This window comes from Dichomitus squalens (genome assembly GCF_000275845.1).
Source record: "Dichomitus squalens LYAD-421 SS1 unplaced genomic scaffold DICSQscaffold_24, whole genome shotgun sequence".
Lineage (NCBI taxonomy): Eukaryota > Fungi > Basidiomycota > Agaricomycetes > Polyporales > Polyporaceae > Dichomitus > Dichomitus squalens.
This window is the reverse complement of record NW_006766906.1, coordinates 415,705-426,389: the sequence shown is the minus strand read 5'-3', so window position 1 is coordinate 426,389 and position 10,685 is coordinate 415,705. Positions and strand designations below refer to the sequence as shown.

General features: G+C 54.3%; 4 protein-coding genes across 4 annotated transcripts; 2 read left to right on the top strand and 2 right to left on the bottom strand.

The window, feature by feature from the left end:
- Nucleotides 1–732: 732 nt before the first annotated feature.
- On the bottom strand, nucleotides 733–2,352 carry DICSQDRAFT_171679 (Clavaminate synthase-like protein; the record flags this gene model as incomplete). The annotated part of the gene is made up of 10 exons (XM_007367359.1): nucleotides 733–1,077; nucleotides 1,133–1,236; nucleotides 1,300–1,361; nucleotides 1,415–1,430; nucleotides 1,488–1,567; nucleotides 1,616–1,730; nucleotides 1,795–1,837; nucleotides 1,899–2,024; nucleotides 2,089–2,231; nucleotides 2,289–2,352. The coding sequence occupies 10 exons, from the start codon at nucleotides 2,350–2,352 to the stop codon at nucleotides 733–735; spliced, it is 1,098 nt and encodes a 365-aa protein (XP_007367421.1).
- A 679-nt stretch (nucleotides 2,353–3,031) lies between these two features.
- DICSQDRAFT_108315 (Clavaminate synthase-like protein) lies at nucleotides 3,032–4,545 on the bottom strand (the record flags this gene model as incomplete). The annotated part of the gene is made up of 9 exons (XM_007367358.1): nucleotides 4,402–4,545; nucleotides 4,206–4,331; nucleotides 4,099–4,141; nucleotides 3,915–4,029; nucleotides 3,784–3,863; nucleotides 3,711–3,726; nucleotides 3,596–3,657; nucleotides 3,429–3,532; nucleotides 3,032–3,373 (listed from the first exon to the last, which is right to left on the bottom strand). The coding sequence occupies exons 1-9, from the start codon at nucleotides 4,453–4,455 to the stop codon at nucleotides 3,032–3,034; spliced, it is 942 nt and encodes a 313-aa protein (XP_007367420.1). The 5' UTR covers nucleotides 4,456–4,545.
- Nucleotides 4,546–4,890: 345 nt separating this feature from the next.
- DICSQDRAFT_138161 (uncharacterized protein) lies at nucleotides 4,891–7,145 on the top strand. Its single transcript, XM_007367357.1, has 4 exons — nucleotides 4,891–5,090; nucleotides 5,153–5,242; nucleotides 5,312–5,815; nucleotides 5,874–7,145. The coding sequence occupies exon 4, from the start codon at nucleotides 6,283–6,285 to the stop codon at nucleotides 6,640–6,642; it is 360 nt and encodes a 119-aa protein (XP_007367419.1). The 5' UTR covers nucleotides 4,891–5,090; nucleotides 5,153–5,242; nucleotides 5,312–5,815; nucleotides 5,874–6,282; the 3' UTR covers nucleotides 6,643–7,145.
- A 2,347-nt stretch (nucleotides 7,146–9,492) lies between these two features.
- On the top strand, nucleotides 9,493–10,317 carry DICSQDRAFT_24541 (HET-domain-containing protein; the record flags this gene model as incomplete). Its single annotated transcript, XM_007367356.1, has 2 exons — nucleotides 9,493–9,612; nucleotides 9,703–10,317. Coding segments are annotated over 2 exons (735 nt in total), but the record flags the coding sequence as incomplete, so codon positions are not given.
- Between the last annotated feature and the right edge of the window lie 368 nt (nucleotides 10,318–10,685).

The window sequence follows — 10,685 nt, the reverse complement described above, 5'->3', positions numbered from 1 at the left end:
CGATTATTGTAGACTTGTGTCAGGGAGCTGTAAGTATATGTTCCGCACAACAAATATATCTCAAGACTGAGGTAGGCCACGACGTGCGCGAGAAGGGGACCAAATATTCTCCAAATATCTCGCTGAGATATTTGTATGGTATTTTTCGATTACGCGTGGCGCTTCTCAACTGGAGAAATCTGCTCAAATATTTCATGAGGCTCTGAAATATTTGGACGGATGACACGATCATGTTCCTCCGTACATAGCGCTATGTAGCGCTAAGGCTAAATATTTGACAAATATTTGGTGGAGGGGAGTACCCTCCTCCCCTCGCTCCTACATACGTCCCAAATATTTGGGATTCGTCTCGAATATCCGGGGGGGACATCCCTCCAACCGTCTCAAATATTTGGAGGGGCCACTATAACATTTGGGCCAAATAATTCGCGTTTTACTATAACTATAAGGATTGAAAAATTTATCTAACTGATATCCCTGCCCAAACAGAGAGAGTCGGCCTTACTACGGCGATGAGGAGCAGTGGTGGGTGGAGCTTCGCTGAAAGCATGCCATATCAGCGGTTCAAGTCCCGGCACAAGGCAGTAGTACTAGAGTGTACATGCAAGCCTCGGAATGTTAGGCTTGGAAGGGTGCAATGGCGCTCCAGACGCGTGAGAACGCTTGCGAGCGACTCGCCGTTCCCCAGTATCATTTTGAATAGTCATCTCAGTTTGCCAGGAATCAGGGCGTTCAATTATAGTACTTCACGACAACGACGCCATTAACGATGATATGCTCTTCCTTCCCCGTGTCCGTGCGCTTCGCCTCCTTCAGACCGAACGCCCTGTAACGCATCTTCCGAAACTCGCCCATAGTAAGCGTAGTCCCAGACTCGGAGCCGCTCGGCTCGCCTTCCTGCTTCAATACAGAACTTTCGACCGGTGCGAGTTTGACATCGTCGTCGGCGAGAGCAAAGTAATACATCCCCAGACGGATCAGGCCGCGCTGATCAGCGGGTGGCTGTACGACACGATGGATCGTCGCTTTGTAGAAGCCACCGGAGAGAATTTCCATCGATGTCCCTATGTTGACCACCTGGGTATTTTGCCATCAATTTGGATACAAAAAGCAAGGATGAGGTAGAGCTCACTAGGGCATTGTCGATATGTTTGATCCATCGCCATTTCGTGTCTGGAGATTGGATCTGAAGTGCTGCAATTGGCTGACTGTACAGGATTGTCACCGTTCCGGCATCTGGTGAGGTAACTTCTGTAAAAGTGCAAGCAGATGACGCGGGCACACAGGAGAGGGACTGACCTGTATGTCCCCTGAGCCACACATGATTCGTCTTGACCTCATCTTCTTCTGTCAATGGGTAACTAGGCACTGCTATCAGGTGCGACGACGGGACTTGAGACACTCCCTAGCTTACTACTTGATCCAACGAACTACACATGCAATACAGTCACCCGTACGCCCTTCAGATATGTGCGAAGAGGACCCACCGTGAGAGTCCCCAGCAGCGCCAAAACCATGCATCTTGACGAACGTCTCCTCGGGAATCTCCATGCCCAGGGCGAGCAGTCTGATATGCTGTTAGCTTTCCCTTAATTGTCTCGCCTCTGAGATGTACCTGAGAATTTGGTGAAGAACGTTGTAATGGTTGTGCTCTGCGAACGCGCGCAGCTCGGGAAGGAACGGCTCTAGTGCCTTCGGATGCTTCTGTCTGTCAAACACTGTGCGGTGTACTGGCGATGGTGTCAGAGTAGGTTCGTCCCGAGTGAAAGTCCGGTCAGTTGGTCCGTCGCTTACCGGCATACTGCTCGTGTTGGTCGCGAACTCCATTGTCCGTCATCTATGGCAATATGACCTTGTTTTTAGCAAGCACGCAGTAGGGAGCCATCGATTGCACTGACAAAAACCTGACGGGGCTTGTATCCTATCCTCGTGGCGTCCTCCTTGAGATTCGATGCATACTGGAGCTTCTCCTCCTCGGGAACCTTACTAAACACTACATCCCCGATGTCAAACATGCGTGCTGTCTGGTCGTATGTGAGAGACGACACCTAAGCTGCGTGGTAACAACATGCGCCATACGGTACATACCTGACTCTGCGTCAATCCGTGATTTACAATGCACATGAACCCCACGGTACGCATGACGTCTCGCACGCGCGGCGCAAGCTCTGCACGACCCTCTGGTGTGCTTGCCTGTGAGAAGTCGATAACCGGAAGTTGTTCCCAGTCGACTGCAAAGATGCAGGATAAGCGTCACAATAGGAGTTGGGGGTAGTCAATATACTGACGGTCTTCTTTCGTAGGCGAAGGTACAACCCAGCGGGGTACGGGGGGCAGCGTCGCGACGGGCATTCTTGATCAGGCCTATACAAAGACGTGAAGAGGCAGTATCAGATCTCAGAGAGCACAGTAGCAAGGAAGGACGACGTCCTTTTGAAGTGGAGAGTGGAGAGAAGGATGTGATTGCGGAGACACGGGGGGCCGGTAAAGTTCAGTCTCTCCCAGTCTGAAGAAGACTTACCTGACCAATCCAGGGTCTTAGCGTGCGAGACCTTCCACGGAGGGACGTATTTGCGTATTTGGTCCTTCGATGCTGCGCGATAGATATAACACGTCTCTTCAGATGTAGAACGCGCTTTGTAAGTATAGCCATCGGACTGTGCGGCCTCCCGCTAACTGCTCTCAAACTCCAAGAGGAGTCTGAAAGAAGCGTTTTTAGAATCAACCAAGCCTCTCCGTGCAAACCTCAGATAATCAAGATGTAGGGTTTACTTCTCTCGTTTGGAAACAAGTCGCGCAAAAATGCGCTGATCTAGGCTTTGGATGATCGCGTCAATACTTCGTGGACTTGGTGAGAATTTCTGGGATAGACTCACCGCTTAGTTACTGTACCATCTCACTAGCTGCAAGCCGTGCACAAAGATCTCGTCACGTTTCTTTTGCTCTGGTGTCAGATCAATCTCACTGAAGCGTCTTTCAAGCAGAGTCGCAGAAGAGATGGAAGTGTGCATGATGATGGGTTTCGAACACTTCAGTTGTAGTACTTCAATACCACTACACCGTTCTCGACGATGTGCTCTTCCCCGCCCGCTGCCGTATTTGCTTCCTTCAGCCCGAACGCACGGTAGCGTATCTTCCGCAACTCCTCCATGGTCAGCGCAGGCCCGTCCTCGGACATCCGCGTCACGCCCTCCTGCTCGAGCACGGGACTCTCGACAGGAACGAGCTTCACATCATCGTCCGCTAGAGCGAAATAGTACATTCCGAGGCGGATAAGACCGTGCTGATCCGCGGGAGGCTGGACAACACGGTGGATTGTCGCTTTGTAGAAACCGCCAGAGAGCATCTCCATCGACTCGCCGATGTTGACCACCTGAACATTCGGACGTTAGCATATGAGTGCCCACCAAGGATGCGCCAGGTATTACCAGGGCATTGTCGATGTGCTTGACCCAGCGCCATTTATGGTCGGGTGACTGGATCTGGAGGGCTGAGATGGGCTGACTGTATAAGATCGTTACAGTCCCGGTGTCTGTGAAAGCATGCTTGAGCATAGCTGCCACCAAACCGGAGAGCGCGCCAGAAGATCGCTCACCGGTATGCCCCCTAAGCCAGACGTGGTTCGTCTTGACCTCATCCTCCTCTGTCAGAGGAAAGCTGTATACGGGCGATGAGCTCACAGAAGGGACACTGGACATTCCGCTGCTCACTATTTGATCCAGCGAACTATGGGTCCAGCAATGAGCCGTACGTTATTGATGAGTGTGCAATAAATGGACCCACCATGCGAGTCCCCGGTAGCATCAAAACCATGCATCTTGACGAACGTCTCTTCAGGTATCTCCATTCCCAGAGCGAGGAGCCTAGCACAGAACGTCTAGCCTGCGAATATCATCTTCGTTTCCTTCACGTACCTCAAAATATTGTGGAGAACGTCATGGTGGTTGTGCTCTGCAAACGCGCGCACTTCGGGAAGGTAAAGCTCTAGCGCCTTTGGATGTTTCTGTCTACCAAACACCGTACGGTGCACTACGGGAAGCGCCGTGGATATGGTTCATCGCGCGCACAACCGGAATCAGCAGCAGGAAGGCTTCCTACCTGCGTACTGTTCGTATTGGTCGCGTACCCCGTTGTCCGTCACCTGCAGCGAGGTGGCACATGTTCAGTATGCATCGTGACATGGCAAGACAATCGGTTGGACTCACGAATAGCTGTCGGGGCTTGTATCCAATCCTCGTTCCTTCCTCCTTGAGCTTTGACGAGAATTGTATCTTCTCTTCCTCCGGAACCTGACTGAACACCACATCGCCGATGTCAAACATGCGCTCGGTCTTGATTGAGGGGTTGCCAGCGATGAGCCGTGAGGAGTGCACTCCTGATATACACATGTCGAGTACGTACCTGAGACTGAGTCAAGCCGTGATTGACAATGCACATGAATCCGACCGTTCGCATGACGTCACGCACTCGAGGCGCGAGCTCCGCACGACCCTCCGGTGTATTCGCTTTGGAGAAGTCGATGACCGGCAGCTCTGCCCAATCAACTGTGAATGTCAATCATGAGTATTGTCAGTACAATGAGCTGGAGTATATCTACTTGCGAGCTTCCTTGGTGGTTGGGGACGCGACCCAGCGGGGCACCGAGGGTAATGTCGTGCCTGGCATCCTCGGTAAAGCTGAGTTGCAGAGGCGGTGAGTCTGTGGTTGGTCCTTGAAGTGCTGATGATAAGGGACCAGAGAGATATCGCGGAGTTTTGAAAGTCAGATGGGGGTGGGTGCGGGAACACGGGAGGCCGGTAAAGTTCAGTCTCCTCTGGTCTCAAGACGAGCTCACCTGATAGTGCCAGGACGGTCACAAAGGGGAATGGCTACTGTTGGCGTGCGAGTGTCTTCAATACAGAGAGACAGATATGGGGGTATAGTGCTTCTGAGAAGCTTGCACTTCTCTTCGAACGTCGAACCAGCATGCCATAAGTAAAGCGATCGGATAAAGTGCCTGACCGCTAACGAGGGTATAGTCTGAAGGAGATTCAACGCTGCAGATAGAACGAGTTTTTCTTTTGCCCTAATGCTGACGACGATTCGCTCGTCTCCGCGAGGAGGTGGCGGGTCAGAACACGGAAGGCCAAATTGAGGATGGAGAGTCCCATACAGGAAAGGACTGACAACTTCGTCCTGTATTCGCCGGTGCAACTTGATAAGAGAATCGAGATAAGATTAATGCTGAGTTCATTGTCCTAATCTAAGCCAGGACAGGAAATCCAGGTATCTGAATCAGCGAAAGGCCCGGGTCGACGAAAAGAAGACGCACGGTGTAAGCTTAAGTCAAAAGTTGACCTTTCTGGACACGAGTCATCAGATCAGGACGGGAATTCGCGCCCTCTCGCTCCTGTGCATTGACGTTTCTCTAGTCGACGACATCCGGAGGCCTGCCCTGGCCATGAGTGTAGTGACGGCGATTGCAACACATCCGTGGCACTGGCGCTGAAAGCAGTCATTGTGGCGTGGGAGAGATCGGGCGCTGTTGCACTTTCGCGTAGTAAGGTTGCCTCCATACAGATCGCACGCACTAACACCACGTCACCCGGCTCTCTCGCGCACTCAGCAAAAGACCCCGAGGCAAGCGTCAGATGAGCTGTGTACTCAGGTCACGGCGATGGACGAGCATGTCAGTGTGGGCGGGCTGAAGATGGCAAAACTTGAAGCTTGATAGCTCCATCAGCAGTGTTACGACCAAAGCACCGTCCGACGTTTTCTTGAGATCCTTTGCACGTACATCACATGATCCATGGTGTGTGTAGGATGAGGCAGTATTCTATAATTTACGGGATATATCAGACCCCATACCGCAAGACCAGCCACATGAGACGTACCGCGACCAAAATGCAGGTGAAACAATTCGTTCGCCAGAAGCAACTGACCTGTGCGTAGCATACGACCCTAGGTCGTATCGCGCGTCCATCCCTTCTTCGGCCTAACAGCCAGTTCCGTGTCCTATTCGGAGGCCTACTTGGCCTTCGAGTCGGGCTGTTGTGAGTTCCTGCTCAAGGACGGCGAATGTTGCGTCGTGGATGGGGAAGAATGGAAGACAATACTCAAGCCATATGCGCCACGGGAAGTCGGTATAGAACATAGGAGGGCGGTTATTGTAAGCGGCCTTGTCGTCCCAGGGTAACAGGGCGGCTGAGACTGGAAAGAAGAAGGGTCCGTTGGCGCGGAGCTAGGGAAGCCCGAGACGAGTTCAACGAGTAAAACGCGCAAGCATGACGCAGATCGGCCAAAATGAATCACGCAGGACTAGCATCCGGGTCCGATGGTGGGATTGGCTCAGAGCCAGAATGCCGTACCCTGGGCAGCCAGACGGGCTCGGGACACCTGATCGGGCGTCACATTGCTGTTGAGCAGATAACGCACGGCGTTGTCGAGATGGCCCTAGCCGCGTCGCGCGGCGGTGAGGAGCACAGTTCCCTTGCCCTTTGGAGAGACGGATATGGAGGCGAGGCGACCTATAAGCCACGAGAAGAGAAGATCGCAGTAGTAGTCTCGTGGTGGGTGGAGGAAAACGTCCCAGTGGAGGCGATGCGAACGTCCAAGTACAGTCGCGATCGCCACATCAGCACGATCTTTCCGTGGCTTGTCTAGCCTGGCCCCCTCGCCGTCACCCTCTTCCAGACACTCGGCAACGATGGGAAGGAATTTGTAGGCAGGGCAAAGAAGACCCTTTCCGGGATACATGGATTCCAGCTCGTTGGAGAAGAGCGTTAGGTCGATGTAAGTTGGCGGATGACTCGGAAGGAGAGCACCAGAACCAGTCGAAGAGGAATGAGACGTGACATGGAAGGGTGGAGACGGAGAACGCGCAGGAGAGGAGAAGTCGCCACCGAGAGTCAAGGAGAGTGCAGACTCGGCGGGAAGCGTGCCAGGTGGTGTAAGCTAGGAAGCTTGGAGGAAAAGGACTCGGCTTGGAGGATTGGGGTGCACGAGCGTGCACGACAGCTGCAATGACGACCCCACGTCAGAGCGCAGATACCATATACATCGATGAACCCGATGAGCGAGACACAGAGTAGTTCGAACTTCTTGTCCGATGTGGGTGCCGGTACTATTTGTATATGAGTACACAGGCAGTAGGACGGACCACGGCTGGCGGAGGCAGGGATGTGTGGGAAAGAAAGGTAAGGAGGGAAAGAGAGCAGCGAGGACGCACCTTTGTGGCCTCGGTGTCTCATTGGAATTTCCATCCGACGTCTACGAAGCGTCCTTCGTGTGTTAGAGCAGAGACTGAATGCCATCTTTCCAGGAGGAGATGGAGTTTTCTGTGGTATCCACGAAGGCTGGACAAGCGGTAATCTGGCGGAATATCGCTGGCTGGACAAGAGAAAGTTGAGCCTATGAAAGAGGAACAGGGGTGCGGAGCGCGCGGGAGCTGTCAAAGGTCGCTGTACGCAGCCAGCTCTGCTCCTCCTCTTGCTTGGCTTCCGTTCATCTGCTTGAGCTGGCGTGGCGTGTCTCCTCGCTGTATGTATGACTGTCCCTCCACGGTGTCAGGAACGCGTCGCGCCAGTGTGCCCTCTACCTTTCCTTTCTGTTTCCTGACCTGGCATGACCTTAGCTTCTCCCTAGCTTCTCCACTCGTCGTGCTCTGCCGTCTCGCTCGGGGTCGTTTCCATGTGGTCTGCACGGTGCGTGCATCTCCCATCTTGCTGCGTGTACCTCCTTCTCCGGCTCGCACTTGCACTGCTCTGGTGTGGGCTTGTCTTGCTCTGATAGCTCTTGGTCAGACCATTCCCCTTTGTTACCTCCCTCTTACGCCTCCCTCCCCTACATCTATCACCTGAGCCGCTCTCTCTCGGTCTAAACTTCACGTCACTGCGGAAATATCTTCGGTTTGCACTCCCCGGAGTTGTTCTCTGCATGCGCCTTATCAGTGAGTTTCCCACGTCATGCGTGCTGCGCTTTGCTCGGTGCAGTGTGCAGAGCGGTTTATTGTTGCTGTAATGCCCAAGTACCGCCCTCTGGCTCAATTCGTGCCGTATATACCGTACTACACGAATACTGTCATCTGCCACAAGCTTGTCAGGCGGCGGCTCTTCTACTCTCGGGAGGTTCGTCTGGCACAATCCCGACTCCCGCGATTTCCTGAGCTCCTACACCCAATATGGGCCCGGCTTATTCTGGTCCAACCGTGTAAACGGTACACAGGATATGGCGATATAGCCTTGTCGAGACGGTAGGCATGGAGCACGGTGAGGCGGAGCTCTTCATGTGTGTCGTCTGTGGTTCATTATTGAGAAGAATCCGAGACTGCTTCGACGACTCCCAGAACACCCATCGTACCGCCATCGCCTCCCCGCGCTGTTCCTTCGCAACACCCCGGGATCCCTGCGCTCAGTTCCTCGAGCGAATGGTGGCGCAGAGTGAGCGTTCTCTAAGCCGCTTCCCAGCAGGATTGTATAAAGACACCGCTGGGCCACCGTGGGTCATCACGAGGATGGCCTTGCAGATCGCGTCTTGGCCGGTCGCTCGCCCAATCTGCCCATGGCCCCTGCGTGCAAACATCGTCCGCTCGCTGGACCTCGTCTCCCTGATGCCTCTGACACTCCGCCAACTGCGTCTACCGGCTCTGTACGAGTAGCAGGGGCGATGTCCCTCTTCTCTGTGAGCCCTCAGACGCCTATCCTGATCCCCCTAAGCGCTCGCGTGGATGCATGCCGGCCTTGTGCCCGTGCGGTCGGCATCCGCTGGCGACCCTGTCGCCCAAGGTGTTCGTAGTGCCCAACGCATCTCCTCAGGGCAAGACGACCGGAGCCTCCACATACGACCGCACCTGGCTCGCCCACCACGCACCGAGTCGTGTCCCGTTGATGTGAACTTAATCCGTCCGCCATGTGTATGTGTGCAGCTTTGTGCCGGAGATGCAGATCCGGCGCTGATGCGCGCGGTTAACCCGGTGCTATACAAATTAGAGGACGTGTTCCGTAGGGTTGACAGAAGACGTCGTCTTATCGCGGTCCTTTGGGAGACCTTTGTCAGCCGTAGTCGCGAACTTTGCTCACCGCCATTGTCTATGCAACTCACAGTGCACTCTGCCCGGCACTGTACACCTTGGTGCCCAGTTTGTGATGAACGTATTTACAGGGCCTGCCCGATGTATGTAACTGGTGTCTCTCGTATGTGATTTGATGCTGCGAAGTCAACAGAGCGGCTGTGTCGCAGTGCCACGTGGTCATCCTGTGATCATCGATGAGGGCTCTGCTACCAACTAATAGGACTCCTACGTACCGGGACAGGGAAACTGCAGAACAAAGGTGATCTGCTGTGACAACTTCTCCGGCACATCTCAGCTCACATCATCGTCCTTGTAGGGACCTGGACCGTCGATCATATCCCCTCCCCGTCTCCAACTCGCACCAATCCACGTCTACCGGTCCGTATAGATGGATTCGTACTCGCGCGCTACTTATGGCTCGCCTCACAGACCGCAAAGCTATCATGCGCCTGCTGGACACCAAGACTGGACATTTTGTCGAAAAGGATCCCAAGGAGACAGAATACGCCATTTTGTCACATACATGGAGGAGTAGGGAGCAGACGTTTGACCAATTGCAGCTCGTCCAGGCGCGCTACCGAGGCTTCTCCCAAGCCGGCTTTTTGTCGCCTCCCAGCTCCCCATCCGACCACTCCTCCTTTCCCCCTCTCCAGGCCGACTCTTCTATCCTGGACGACCCGGAACTGTCACGGAAGGTTCGGGGCGCGTGCCGGGTGGCGCGCGACGCTGGGTACGATTACCTCTGGATTGACTCGTGTTGCATCGACAAGACGAGCAGCACTGAGTTGTCCGAGTCGATCAACTCCATGTACCTATGGTACGGCCTTTCAAAGGTCTGCTACGCATATCTCGCCGACGTCCCGTCCGGCGAAGATCCCCGTGCAGAAGACTCCGCCTTCCGTAAGAGCCGATGGTACTCGCGCGGGTGGACACTCCAGGAGCTCATCGCGCCGCATAGGGTGATCTTCCTTTCCAAGGACTGGGACACCATCGGAACGAAGCATACACTCGTTGACGTCGTCGAGGAGATGACCGGAATTCCATGCGAGGTGCTATCGCACATGAAGCCTCTCGACGAGTTCAGCGTAGCCCAACGACTCTCGTGGGCTTCCCGAAGGCAGACGACCAGGGCCGAAGACCAGGCGTACTCGCTTCTCGGAATCTTCGATATCAACATGCCTCCGCTGTATGGCGAGGGCGACCGCGCTTTCCGTCGGCTGCAAGAGGAGATTGTGCGGCGATTCCCAGATCAGAGCCTGTTCGCATGGGAGGAAGTCTTTGTGGACCTGAAGCCGAGCCAGGACCTCGCACAGTGCTCGTCCCTTCGGGGCGATACAGTGATCAGGCTTGACTACCGATCTGGACACGTACTCTTCGCCTGGGACCCTTCCAGCCTGATCAACGGTGGTGGGATCAGGGCAGTGTCTCACGACGACGTCTTCCGTCGTCTACAGCTCTCCCAACTCCCTGCGCCGCAATACACCTTTACCCCCCACGGCATTCAGACGCACCTCCCAGTTGTACTGATTGACCACTGTCTACCTCATTCCACGATCACGTATCCAAACTACGACACGGAATCCCGATGGTATCTCGCAATACTCGGGTGCGAGCACACCGACTATCCGGGTGCCCT